The sequence below is a fragment of the Cucurbita pepo genome, chromosome 6 (assembly GCF_057944985.1).
Source record: "Cucurbita pepo subsp. pepo isolate OVF chromosome 6, ASM5794498v1, whole genome shotgun sequence".
In the NCBI taxonomy this organism is placed as follows: domain Eukaryota; kingdom Viridiplantae; phylum Streptophyta; class Magnoliopsida; order Cucurbitales; family Cucurbitaceae; genus Cucurbita; species Cucurbita pepo.
Window position 1 is genome coordinate 13261428 of NC_141803.1, and position 14888 is coordinate 13276315.

A 14888-nucleotide genomic window follows, 5' to 3' on the forward strand; every position below is an offset into this window, starting at 1 on the left:
ACCGGTTCAGTAGTTTCTTCCATGATTTCTCCTTCTTCGTTTTCAGCAACTGGTTCAATTATTTCAGCAACCGGTTTAGTCATTCCTCTTTGATTTCTCCTCCTTCGGTTGTGTTCTTATCAATTTCAATAATTCCCCCAGTCCAATTTTTTTGTTGCTCTCCATTTACCCATTTTTGAAAATAGAGTCTGATGTTGCTTGCCTTTCCAATTTTTTTGGAGCTACAATTTGCGGCAGGCCTTTCACGATGTTTTTGTGTTTCAAGGTGTACAAGCTTTTGTAGTCGAGATGACCATAACAATGGTACCAAAGTGTTGACTGATCCGTAACTTGGAGGCATCTTTCTTCATTTGTTGTGGTAGATGGTTCAGTACTCAATATAAATTGCCGATTTGCGCTCATAATTGACTCCGTTATTTTTTCTTTTTGTGGATGATAAATGTTACATACACCATTATTAAACAGCACTGCTACTCCTTTTTTATTTTTTTTTTTATTTTTTTTTTATTTTTATTTTTTTGTAGTTGTCCAACGCTCAAGAGATTATTTTTTAGTTCAGGTACCCAATACACATTACTAATAGTGCAACGAACCCCATGCAAAGTTAATTTCACTACACCCTTTCCCATAACTTTCATACTTGTATTATTTCCAAGTTTGACAATGTGGGAAAATGTCTTGTCTAAGCTTGAAAACATACCTTCACTCGCACACATATGGTTTGAGCAACCAGAATCTAAGAACCAAGAATCACTCCTTTTTTGCTTCATGTCATTCCATATGAGCTATTAATAACATTTCATCCTCTTCTTCCAGTTCTGCATAATTCAATTCCTTATTCATTTTTGGACATTCATATTGAAAATGACCTAAGTCATGACACCTATAACATTCAACAAATTCTTTGTTGAAAGTTGATCTTCCTCTTCCGCGTCCTCTACTCCTGTAAGTTCCTCTTCCTCTATTACTTATTTTCGTTCGTCCTTCCACTTTTAGAACTTGCTCCTCTCTATTAATGCTGGATCTTCGAAATTTTTGTTCATGCACCACTAATATACTTTGTAATTCATCAATTGACATGTTATCAGTATCTTTGGATTCCTCAATGGATACTACAACATAAGTAAATTTTTCAGCCAGGATACGTAGAATTTTTTCTACAATTTTCTTGTCTGGCATATCTTCTCCATTGCTTCTCACCTTGTTGGAGATTATCATCACTCTTGCAAAATAATCTGTGATACTTTCATCATTCTTTATCTCTAGGATCTCAAATTCTCCCCTTAATGCATTAAGAAATGATTTCTTCAATTTTTGGTTTCCACCAAATTTTCGCTTCATTGAGTCCCAAACAATCTTGGCTATACAACGATCCAAGATTTGTTCAAAGACAGTACGATCAATTTCTTGGATGATGCTTTACTTGGTGATTTTTGAGTCTAACATCATCAAGGTGGCCCTTTTGTCCCTCAGTCAGCATTGTTCCTTCCTCGTTCTGAGAAACCAATCTCCACCACACCCCATAGACCCTTTGCACTGAGCAAATTTTCCATTAGCTCACTCCAATAGTCATAGTGACCATCGAAGTGAGGGATCTTCAGTAAAGTTTTGTCTTCACTCATACTCTCCCTATTTGATCACTAAAAAATTATGGCTCTCATAACAATTGTTAGGTTTTGACATAAGTAAGCAAGAAACATAAACAATTGAACATTGAAGTGATAATATTATTGAATACTGAAAATACTCTAACTATTTTACCTTAATCAAATTCTTCCAACAATATGATACGTTAGAAGACATGGTAAGTTTATGATATGGCATATGTTTGACATGAAGAGATATATGATATGAAATGATTGACAAGCAATGTGATAAATTGACATAATGTACTACCCCAATATACGTGTGAAAAGTTATGATAGAATGATATTATATAAAGGAAAACACTAGAGGGGTTGTTATAGAGCATGATGAAAGAAAAATGTTAGGATCTCATGTATAATTGTGTTTATGCATCGAGGGATTCCCCTTCATCTTTTACGATGGTACGAATGCGTACACTACAAGGAAAGGAAACGATAATTATATTTGTTATAATGCTATGAAGGTCGCTATTCCTAACGGGTGTTCGACATCAACAGCTCCAAGATAATGCTCGCCTGACAAGAAAGGAGCCTAAGAGGTGTGCGAACCGACGGGTGGTGTCCATACTCATACGTGTAGATCATGAGTAGAATAGTAAATACACATCAAATTAACCGGCTTAGGATAGTTGCCTAAGAAATATAGACTGATATGAAAGATCCAACTCATGATTGGATGTGCTTGCATCTAACCCCAATAGCGGGCCACTTACTAAGTATTTATCAAAATACTCAAGTCGTGTACTACTCATATTTTTCTAGGTAAAGGCAATGCTGCCTTGTACGATTGACGGTGGCATCACAACTCAAGAGACCATGACACATGCATAGGGGAGTTTGAAAAATTTTAATTTCATAGACTATACGTTAGTATAGGTTAGTATGCATTTAATTTTGTAGCATATAGGTTAGTCTATGGTCGTTTTACTTTATGTTATTTCAATTTTTGGTATTTTATTTTAAAGACCTTCTAGAAAACATGTAAGTCCATGAAAAAGTTTTGTGATAAAGTTTTGAATGAAGTATTTTCCCATAAAATGTTTATGATATGTATACAGTAGTGACTTTAGGTTAAATAAGAATCGAGGATCGTTACAGATTCTAAACACATCAAAAAATGAATGCTATGAATTGTCTCTATGTGATTTATTGTTTACTTTTGCATCAAGTTTTAATATCTTCATTTGTTTATCTCTCCAATCTCGATGGTTACGTCGAAAAGTGGCGATTCTTAATTATAAAGAGAACCTTTAACGGTCTATTGCAAGTCAAAGTCCAATGCTTTAGGTAAATAAGGGTGTTGCATGATGCCAAATTTTTAACGACACCATCTTTTGATATATAAATATATATCTAAATTTATGTAATGGATAGTTTTTTTTTTTAAAAAAAAAAAAAGTTCAACCATTGAAAGTATAATATACAACACTTTCAACTTTTTTATCAAAGTCATGTCGTTGTTATTAAGGTTGTTTTATATGAGCTTCCGCATTTTCGCCTTATGAATGCAAGGTAACGTCGCTAATTAGATTAAAGGAAATTAGAGGTGTTACAGTTGGTATCAAAGCGCTAAGTCATAGATCTTATAGACTAGCCTACGATGTAGGCCTAAGGAACTTCCATGGTCCTCCAGCAAATGCACCATCACCGTCAGGTATATGTTCCTCTTTTCTTTTGAATTGGAAATTTGTAATTAAATGAAGCATACGGTAGGGAATGTGTATTTTGTGATGAATGATATGATGTGATGTGAACTTTCATGTTTTAAATGTTAGTATGTTCATGATGTGACAAGATTGGTTGTAATATGATATATCTAGTGGCTATGATTAACGTAACTCAGTAACTATTGCTATGTTTAGATATGCCACCTAGAACTCGAGGAGGGGTATTAAAGGATGACCCCCACCTAGGGGTAGAGGGAGAGGTGGAAGAAGAAGAGGTCCAGACCGCGAGGATTCTGTGGAAAAGACTGATGTAGCCATGCCGTTCTTGCCACCAGCGACACCTCAACCCGCCCAAGACTTGACAGCTGCGTTGGTGGATGCATTGCAAATCTTCATACGAAACCTATCCGGTAATCAGCAAGCTATGACTCAGCCACTACCAGGGAAGCTAGGTGCTTACGGGAATTCAAGAGAGGCGACCCACAAACCTTCAAAGGAACATTTGATGACCCAATAGTGGCATAGTTGTGGCTGAGTTTGATAGAGACCGTGTTCAGACTAACGAGTTGCCTTGAAGATCAAAAGGTGGAGTGCACAACGTTCATGCTGCGTGACGATGCTCAAGTATGGTGGTGATCCACCCGGGGGGGTGAAATCTCATGGACAAAATTCAAAGAGGCTTTTGCTGAGGTATACTACCCAAAGGACTCTAGATCCTCAAACATCAAGAATTCACCCACCTAACTCAGAGAGGGCGTTCGGTTACTGCTTACGCCAGGAAGTTTTCCAAGCTGAAATGCTTCGTCCCAGACTTGGTAGACACCGATTATATGACAGCTCGCCGATTTGTGCTGGGGTTGGACAGGAAGATCCGTAATGTTGTTGAGGCGATAGTGCCTACTACTTATGCTACCTCCTTGAGAGTAGCAAGGGCCATAAAGGGAACCGATGGACCAAATGAGTCCCGCTCATCAACGAAGAGACAGAAATGATGTCGTGATTGAGATGACTATCGGGATTCATCACCATCATCGCCAATAAGACGATCAGATAGATGACGTCGTGATTTCGGGTGGGGCCAGTATTGAAGGGAAAGCATATCAGATGATAGACCTAAGTGTAACGAGTGTGGGAAGAACCATTGGAGTTGGTGCTTGGCTCGCTCTAGAGCCTACTTTCGATGTGGGAAGGAGGGTCACTTGACCAGGGACTGTCCAAGAAGTCGTACTAATAATGTCGGGGTTCAGTAAGACCATTACGCATAGTGGATGCCCCCACTGAGAACCGTCCTCCAGCGAGAGCCTTTGCCTCCACTAGCAAGAACACTAAAAACCCTGATGCGACGGTGACAGGTACGCTATCCATTCTTGACCACTTTGCTTTGACATTGTTTGACTCAGGGTCTACGCCACTCCTTTATTTCGACTGCTTTTATTAGTCAAGCTAAGATTGTGTTAGAACCCTTGTCACATAATTTTTAGTGGGCACCCTGCCAAGTGTTGACATGGTTACTGCTTAAAGGGTAAAGAATGATCGCGTAATAGTATCAGGGGTTAGTTTAGACGTAGACTTAATAGTAGTCGACATCACCGTGTATGATGTAATTTTGGGCATGGATTGGTTAGCGAAAAACCATGCTAGCATAGACTGTCATAAGAAAGAGATTATTTTTACGCCACCATTCAAGACCGAATTCAAATTCAAGGGCACGAGTCTTGGTACCATGCCCAAGGTGATATCGATGATGAAGGCGAAGAAGCTGGTCCAGCACTGAGTCTAGGCGATACTAGCTAGTGTGGTGAAAACCAAGAAAGAAGGAATCTCCCTAACCACGTTGCCTGTAGTGAATAAATTCCCGGACGTGTTCCCATAGGACTTGCCAAGAATCCCTCCATCCTAAGGTGTCGATTTTGCAATAGAGCTGGAGTCAGGTATATCAAAGGCCCTGTACCGCATGGCTTTAGTCGAGCTGAAAGAACTCAAGAAAAAACTACCAGAGCTGCTGGACAAAGGATTTATTAGACCTAGCATGATGCCTTGGGGTGCACTGGTGTTATTAATTAACAAAAAGGATAGTTCAATGCGCTTATGCATCAATTACAGGTTGCTGAATAAGAGAACGATGAAGAATAGGTATCTCCTCTAACGCATTGAGGACTTATTCGACCAGCTTAGAGAGGCCACAGTGTTTTCAAAGATTGATCTTCGATTAGGTTAGCATCAGATCAAGATAAAAGAAGAGGACGTATAAAAAAATGACTTTTAGAACAAGGTATGACCATTATGAGTTTGTGGTGATGTCATTTGCTTTGTGGTGATGTCATTTGGACTCACCAATGCCCTTGCAATGTTCATGGAGCTAATGAATCAGGTCTTTAAGAAATATTAGGATACATTTGTCATTGTATTCATAGACGATATCTTGGTATACTCAAGGATGGATTAGGAACACTAAATGCACTTGAGGAAGGCCTAGACAGTTCTGAGAGAAAATAAATTGTATGTCAAGTTCTCAAAGTGTGAGTTTTGGTTACGCGAAGTCTCTTTCCTAGGGCATGAGATATCTACGGAAGGGGTGTCAGTTGATCCTGCCAAAGTAGATGCAGTCACCAACTAGGCTCATCCAACTACTGTTACTGAGGTACGAAGCTTTCTGGGTTTGGCAGGCTACTGTTAGATAAAAGCTATGAGTTTTTCCTTATTTAGTTATTCACACGTTTCCTAAAAGTGAGTTAGTTGTTGTTTTGGTTTTTGGATATCTAAATTAATGCTCCTCGTATAATGGAAGAGCATATTTTTTGCTGGTGGGCAAACTTTGGCCGCAAGATTTGTGCCACTCATGGTAATTTTAGGATTAAATTTGTTATTTAAATATTCAACCTGAACGAGAAATAAGCATTGGTCTTCAGCGCAAATATTTCTCTCTCCCTTTATTTTTTGTTATTTTTTTCTTCGAAGAAGTTTTCCTTCGACTATTTTTTACTCCGTCGACGTTTTCCTCTCAATTGCCAGAAGTCAACAAGTGCTATCAGAGTCTGGTTTAATCCACTGGTGTTCCATGTGGGTCAATTTTGCGGGACGGTGAAGAGAAGGCCCATGTGGCTGGAAGGACGCGACACCATCCTATTCGTCGGTAAGGGAGGCGAGCATCGCAAGCTGACCGGCGTCTACTTCATTCCGAGGCTCACGGCTAACCTTGTGAGCTTGGGTCAACTCGATGAGGTCGGTTGCTTCATTTCCATCGAGTGCGCGAGCTACTCAAAATCGGCAATGATCGACGATGGTTGCTCACAAGGTCAGCCTCTCGGCCAGGACCGAAGAAGTATGGTGGCATGCTGCAAGATTTACATCTTGGAGTTGGAGATAGAGCAACTGATCAGCCTCTCGGCCAGAACCGAAGAAGTGGCATGCTGCAAGGTTTACATCCTGGAGTTGGAGATAGAGCAACTGGTCAGCCTCTCGGCCAGAACCGAAGAAGTGGCATGCTGCAAGGTTTACATCCTAAACTTTCCTACTCTATAAAAATTACACAAAGAGGAGATGGTGCACGGTTTGCCGATAATTAAAGGTGTGAATAAGCTGTGCGACGGGTGTGCCGGTGAGCCACTAGAGCTCGTGCACGGCGATATCTGCGGGCCCATCAAGTCGGCAACCCCAGGCGGCAAGAGACCCTCTTCCTCCTACGTGTCGATGACAAAAGCTGCTTCATGTGGCTGACCCTACTGCAAACGAAAAGTGAGGCGGTAGAGGCAATTAAGTGCATTCAAGCGTGAGCGGAGGCCGAATGTGGGAAGAAGATGCGACTGTTGCGCACAGACCGAGGTAGAGAATTTACCTAAGTGAGCTTCGGTAAGTACTACGACGAGCTCGACATGCAGCGGCAAATAACAGTGCCCTACTCGCACTAGTAGAATGGGGTGGTGGAACGCCAAAATCAGAGCATCGTTGGGACAGCAAGGTCATTGCTGATATCGGCCGAGATGCTTGGTAGGATCTGGGGAGAGGTGGTAATGACGGTCCTTTATCCTCCTCAATCAATCACCAACGTGAAGCCTCGATGGGAAGACACCACATGAGGCCTTGTACACCATATGAGGCCTGGTACAATAAGAAGCTAGCGATACATCATCTCCGAGTGTTCGGCTGCGTCGCATACATGAAGGTAGCCACCCCCACCTCGCCAAACTCGATCCCAGCGGGTTGAAGGTCATCTTCATCGGCTATGAACCTGAGAGCAAGGCGTACAGGTTCTATGATCCTGCATGGGGGGCAAGCTCACGTGTCTCGCGACGTCATCTTCGATGAAAGCACCTTCTAGCAGTAGAACCACATGACCGAGGCAAGCCAAAACCCAAATCAATTCACGGTAAAGTATCTCGTCACCGATCTGAGAGAAGAAGGAGCGCAGGATCGGGAACCGTCACCGCCGCCAGCAGCTGCACCCCCTGAACCAGTAGAGTTTGCAACACCACGGACTGCGGATTCATCGCTGGATGCCAATAACGATGATGATCTGGTGGCAAGGTACCGGAGGATGGAAGACCTAGTGAAAAGAGGTGAACCACCTGGACTGGCGGCGTGCGAACTCGAACAATAGGTGGCTGAACTGTATGCCATCAGCGTAGATGAATCAAACACATTCACCGAAGCAGAAAGAAACCCGTGCTGGCTGAAGGCAATGCAGGAGGAGATGACATCCATCACTGAGAACCAGACGTGGAGTCTAGAGGACATGCCACCAGGACATCGAGCCATAGGGCTCAAATGGGTCTTCAAACTGAAGCGTAACGAAGAGTGAGAAGTTGTGAAACACAAGGCCTGTCTGGTGGCGAAGGGCTACGTCCAGAAGCAAGGAGTTAATTTCGATGAGGTATTCGCGCCGGTGGCAAGGCTAGAATCTGTCTACTTATTGCTAGCAATCGCGGCACATCATTCCTAGGAGGTCCACCACATGGACATGAAATCTGCGTTCCTGAATGGAGAGCTGAAGGAAACCGTCTATGTCTAACAACCACCGGGCTTCTTGGACAACGGCAACCCTTACAAGGAATTACGCCTGCACAAGGCACTCTATGGGCTTTGGCAAGCACCACGAGCTTGGAACGTGAAGCTCGACAGTACCCTACTATCGCTGAAGTTCAAGCACTATTCCTTTAAGCATGGCATGGACACGCACGACTACGATGAGCAGCGACTAATCGTGGGAGTATACGTCGATGACCTCATAATCACTAAAGGCGACATGAAAGTCCTCAGAAGATTCAAGAGGGAGATGTCAAAGAACTTCAAGATCAGCGATCTCGGCGTGCTCAGCTACTACCTCGGCATCGAAGTGCAACAGAGTACTACTGGCATCACCATCTACCTAAGTGTGTACGCGAAGAAGCTACTGGACACAACTGGGCTTGCAGACAGTAACCCTAAAAGGACGCCAATGGAGTCTCAGCTCCAGCTAAAGAAGGCTAGCACTACAACAGTAGTCAATGCCACCAATTACTGCAGCATTGTCGGGAGCCTGCGTTATCTGGTAAACACACACCCTCACCTTACTTACTCAGTTGGATACGTGAGTAGATTCATTGAAGCATCTAGGGAGGAGCATCTTGGGGCTTTCAAGCACATCCTGCGCTATGTGGCTGTTACTAGAGGTTGGGGTGTGAGATACTGCGCAAGGAGAGGAAAGGAGAAGCTTGAGCTGGTCGGCTACAGTGATAGTGACATGGCCGTGATGTTGATGATCGTAAGATCACCAGCAGGATGATTTACTTCCTCTCAGGCGGCGCGATCTGCTGGCAATCAACAAAACAAAAGGTAGTTGCTTTGTCTTCCTATGAAGCAGAATACATCGCCACTTCGATGGCGGCAACACAGGGGGTCTGGTTTGCACGACTGATGGAAGAACTCATCAGGAGAGAAGGCAATCCACCAATGCTATACGTGGACAACAAAGCTACAATCTCCCTGATCAAAAATCCAATTTTGCACGACCAGAGCAAGCACATAGAAATCAAATTCCACTACATCCAAGAATGTGTAGATTAGAGGCTCATCAAGATTGATTTCATCCGAACAGAGGAACAGCTTGGAGACATTTTCTCCAAGTTCCTGGTGCAGGTAAAATTTAAAGAACTATGCTCAAAGATTGGAGTTCAGATAATAAGGTAGATATACCACAGCTTTTAGGAGGAGATTGTTAGATAAAAACTATGGGCTTTTTCTTATTTAGTTATTCACACGTTTCCTGAAACTTATTTGTTGCTGTTTCGGTTTTTGGATATTTGAATTAACGCTCCCAGTATAATGGAAGAGCATATTTTTTGCTGACCACTTGGGCCAACTTTGGCCGCAAGATTTGTTCCACTACTTCTAATTTTAGGATTAAATTTGTTATTTAAATATTCAACCTGAATGAGAAGTAAGCATCGGGTCTTCAGCATAAATATTTCTCTCAACCTTTGTTTTCCGATATTTTCTTCTTTGGAGAAGTTTTCCTTCGGCCGTTTTCCTCTCAATTGCAAGAAGTCAACACCTACTACGACGCTTTGTACAGGATTTTTTCAAGATAGCGGCACCCCTCGCGCGATTGACTTAAAAGGCTATGGCATTCATATTGACCGAGGAGTGTGAGGCAAGCTTCTGTGACTTGAAGGAGAGATTGGCGACTGCACCCGTGCTCACAATGCCCGATGGTACAAGGAACTACGTCATTTTCAGCGATGCTTCCAAGAATGGCAAGGGATGTGTGTTGATGCAACGCGGAAAATTTATTACCTATGCATCTAGGCAATTGAAGGACTATGAAAAGAATTATCCCGCTTATGACTTGGAACTAGCAGCGGTAGTTTTTGTGTTAAAGATATGGTGACACTAACTTTATGCGGAGAGAACTCAGATTTATACTAACAATAAGTGCCTGAAGCATTTCTTCACCCAGAAGGAGTTGAATATGAGACAGCAACGATGGTTGGAACTAGTCAAAGATTATGCATTGATATTCAGTACCACCCTAGGAAGGCCAGCGTGGTTGCAGATGCCCTAAGCACAAAGACAGCTCCTTCATCGGCGTTAATCACGAAGGAGCCTAGGGTGCAGGCAGACTTTGAGCGAGCTAAGATAGCAGTAGCAGTGGAAGATATTAGGGCACAACTAGCTCGATTGACTATGCAACCCATTCTTTGGCAGAGAATAGTTGAGGCTCAAGTAATAGACTCTTGTTTGGCGAGGGTACTTAATGAAATGGAGACATAACCAGCTGGCGAGTACTCCAAGTCATTTGATGGAGGGTTGTTGTATCATGGTCGTTTATGCGTATCGGTGATGGAGGATGGGTCGTTCCCTACGCAGCTTTCGCAGCTTCAGAATCTGCAGGTTCTTGATTTGTATAACAACAATATGACTGGGGATTTCCTCATTGTCGTTACTGAAATGATGAGCCTCCGCCATTTGCATTTGGGTGGAAATTTCTTCGCCGGAGCGATTCCGCCGGAAGTCGGTCGGATGGAGTCCTTGGAGTACTTTGCGGTTTCTGGTAACGAACTCGGCGGTTCCATACCGCCGGAAATTGAGAACTTGACGAATCTTCGTGAGCTTTACATTGGCTACTTCAACGCGTACGTCGGCGGGATTCCGGCTGAGATTGGGAATTTGACGGAGTTGGTACGGTTGGACGCGGCCAACTGTGGACTCTCTGGTCGGATTCCGCCAGAGCTTGGAAAGCTGAAGAACCTGGATACGCTGTTTCTTCAAGTAAATGGTCTATCTGGGCCATTGACGCCGGAGATTGGAGAGTTGAATGGCTTGAAATCGTTGGATTTGTCGAACAATATGCTTGTGGGTGAGATTCCCAGCTCGTTCTCCGAGCTCAAGAACTTGACGCTGTTGAATCTGTTTAGAAACAAGCTTCATGGTGCGATTCCTTCCTTTATTGGGGACTTGCCAAAGTTGGAGGTGTTGCAGTTATGGGAGAATAATTTCACGGAAGCGATTCCACAGAACCTGGGCAAGAACGGAATGCTTCAGATTTTGGATCTTTCTTCCAACAAGCTCACCGGAAACCTTCCTCCCGATATGTGCTACGGTAATCGCCTTCAAACTCTCATCATTGAGCAATTTCTTGTTTGGTCCAATCCCAGAGTCGCTAGGCAAATGTGTTTCGCTTAATCGGATTCGTATGGGGGATAATTTTCTTAATGGATCTATCCCAAAGGGGCTTCTCAGTCTGCCGGACCTCTCTCAGGTTGAGTTACAGGACAATTGTTAGTTTATTTAATCTTGTATTAACTGTAATTCATCTTATTTACTGTTTGTATTTCAATGTATGTCAGTTGAGGGAAGTAATTAGCGGTTAAGGGTAGTTATTAGCGGTTAAGGGTAGTTACTAGCGGTTAAGGGTAGTTACTAGCGGTTAGTGTGGCTATTCTTTCTATATATGTATTCTGTAACCAGTTGAATAAAACATATTGGTTTATTGCCTCTCTTAGTTGTATGAGTGTTCTCTGACATTTGGTATCAGAGCTTGGTTACATGCCAAAGATCATGCCGAGAAATAATAACAACACTGGAGAGAGAGGAGAGTCGTTGAAGACTGCAACAAAGGAAGGTCTGGTATCACTCCAATACCCGACGTTATCGAGAACCAACTACGCAGCATGGGCTATGAAGATGAAGGTTTATTTGCGTGCTCAAGGGGTGTGGGACGCAATCGAATCAACTGAGCCTCTGGATAGTCTTGATGAAAGGAAGGATCAAATGGCCTTAGCAGCTATCTATCAAGCAATCCCTGAAGAGATGTTGTTTTTGTTAGCAGAGAAAGAGACAGCAAAAGAAGCATGGCAGACGTTAAAAATTATTCATGTCGGTGCTGAACGTGTAAAGGAGGCAAAGATCCAAACTTTAAAGATTGAGTTTGAAATTATGAATATGAAGGAGTCCGAGACTATTAATGATTATGCAGCAAGGTTGACAGAAGTTGTTAATAAAATACGTACTTTTGGAGACAAGTTTGAAGAGGCATACTTGGTGAAAAAATTTCTCCGCTCAGTACCTCCTAAGTTTCTTCATATCGCATCGACAATAGAGCAATTTGCCGATTTAAAGGTGATGACCATGGAGGAAGTCATCGGTCGTCTTAAAGCATACGAGGAACGGATCGATGGCAACAAAGAGAATGCTGAGCACGTCTTATTGACTCAAGGAGAATGGAAAGCAAAAGAACGTAGCGACAATGGAGGCCATAGCCGAGGGCGAGGTCGCAGTGGTCGCTGGAGAGGGAGAGGCCATGGTCGTGGAAACGACACGTTTCATCAAGAGAAGAAGGCTGACAAGAGCAAGGTAAGATGCTACAATTGTCAAGGCTTAGGCCACTATGCCTCAGAATGTCGGAAGGTGAAGTGTTATAATTGCCAAAAGATTGGCCATTATGCATTCGACTGTAGATCGAAGAAAAGGGAGGATAATTATGCATCCCACTGTAGATCGAAGAAAAGGGAGAATCAGGCGCATTTAACTGAGACGCAAAGTGATGAGGATGAGCCAGCCTTACTTACGGCACAAGTTTGTGAGGTCCGAACTCTCAGTTCACCAGAGTTGACGGAAATGGCTCTTTATGAAGAGAAGATTGTCCCGGAAGAAATTGAGAAGAAAAACAACATTTGGTTCCTAGATACGGGAGCCAGCAATCACATGACTGGTTGTCGAAGTTGGTTCTCGAAATTGAACGAGTCAGTGACCGGCACGGTGAAGTTCGGAGATGGATCACTTGTAGAGATAAAAGGACGTGGAGATGTGAAGATTGAATCGGAGGAAAAAACAGAGAAGCGAGAAGAGAAGAAGAGCGATGGCGAGAAAATCGTTGGCGCTGTGAAGTTTGAATCCGAGGATAAGAGCGATGGCGTTGTGGCGGAAGTCCAGAATGTGGCAACGGAGGTAGCGAAATCAAAGGAGATAAAAGAGAAGGACTATTGAAAAACAGGTCGCCGAAGAAATGAAAGCAGAGAAGGAGAAGGAGGCCATTGTTTCCGGCAGTGCAATTGAAGTAGCACAGGTAATTAAACCTGTTGAGAAAAAGCCGTTGGCCGGACAAGTAGAACAGGTAATTAAAACTGTCGATGAAAAGCAGTTGCCCATTGAAATGATGACAGAGAAGAAGGAAGGTGGCGATAATGGCGACAGCGGCAGTGTTGAACAAGTAATCAAACCGGTTCAAGGAACTATTGATATTGGATGTCATTATGTGAAGGCAAAGCAAGTAGAAAGAAACAATTGCATGAGAATCCAATTACATGGACTTCAAAGAAACAAAAGAGGGTGGCACTTTCATCCTGTGAAGCGGAGTATATTGTGGCGACGTCAGCTGCTTGTCAAGGAATATGGTTAGGACGTTTACTAAAAGAATTGGTTTGAAGAATATAAGAATGCTAAGATCAAAATACAAGATTAAGGGGATGATTTGTTAGTTTATTTAATCTTGTATTAACTGTAATTCATCTTATTTACTGTTTGTATTTCAATGTATGTCAGTTGAGGGAAGTAATTAGCGGTTAAGGGTAGTTACTAGCGGTTAGTGTGGCTATTCTGTCTATATATATATATGTATTATGTAACAAGTTGAATAAAGAGAAAGTTGGTTTATTGTCTCTCTTAGTTGTACGAGTGTTCTCTGACAACAATTACCTCTCCGGCGAGTTCCCTGTAACCGATTCAATCTCCGTCAATCTGGGCCAGATTAGTCTCTCGAACAATCGCCTCTCCGGGTCGATTCCACCCACCATCGGCAACTTCTCCGGCGTCCAGAATCTACTCCTCGACGGAAACAAATTCTCCGGTCAAATCCCACCTGAGATTGGGCGGTTACAGCAACTTTCAAATATTGATTTCAGTAACAACAAGTTTTCAAGTCCAATCGCACCGGAGATTAGCCAATGCAAGCTGCTAACCTTCGTCGATCTCAGTCGGAACGAGCTTACGAGTATGAGAATCTTGAATTACCTAAATCTTTCAAAGAACCATTTAATCGGTGGAATCCCAGCTTCCATAGCCAGTATGCAGAGCTTGACCTCTGTAGATTTCTCATACAACAACCTCTCCAGCTTAGTTCCGGGAAGTGGGCAATTCAGCTACTTCAATTACACATCGTTTCTGGGCAATCCTGATCTCTGCGGCCCATATTTAGGACCATGCAAAGATGGGGTCGCCAATAGCAATTACCAACAACATGTAAAAGGTCCCTTCTATGCTTCCCTTAAGCTCCTCCTTGTAATTGGTCTGCTTCTTTGCTCAATTGCATTTGCAGTGGCTACAATCATAAAAGCTGGCTGCAATCATCAAAGCTCGATTTAAATGAAGTATTTCCGCATTAAATGTTTATGATATGTATACAGTAGCGACCTTAAATTAAGTAGAAAATTTTTGTTCGTTACACGTGTTATCATACAAACAAACTTTTAACCGAAACGATTGTAAGCTTAGTTACTTGGTTTGCCTTAGCAAGCCTTCTCCTTACACTTGAGTACAATTGGATTCTATTTCTCGATGTTGCTCCAGGTATCATCGGAAGTTTCTTTCTATTCGAACGTCC

General features: G+C 42.7%; 1 protein-coding gene across 1 annotated transcript; it reads left to right on the top strand.

Moving 5' to 3' along the window:
* Nucleotides 1-10630: 10630 nt before the first annotated feature.
* LOC111784326 (uncharacterized) lies at nucleotides 10631-14650 on the top strand. Its single transcript, XM_023665063.2, is given in 3 exon segments — nucleotides 10631-11415; nucleotides 11417-11568; nucleotides 13965-14650. Coding segments are annotated over 3 exon segments (1623 nt in total).
* Nucleotides 14651-14888: the final 238 nt, after the last annotated feature.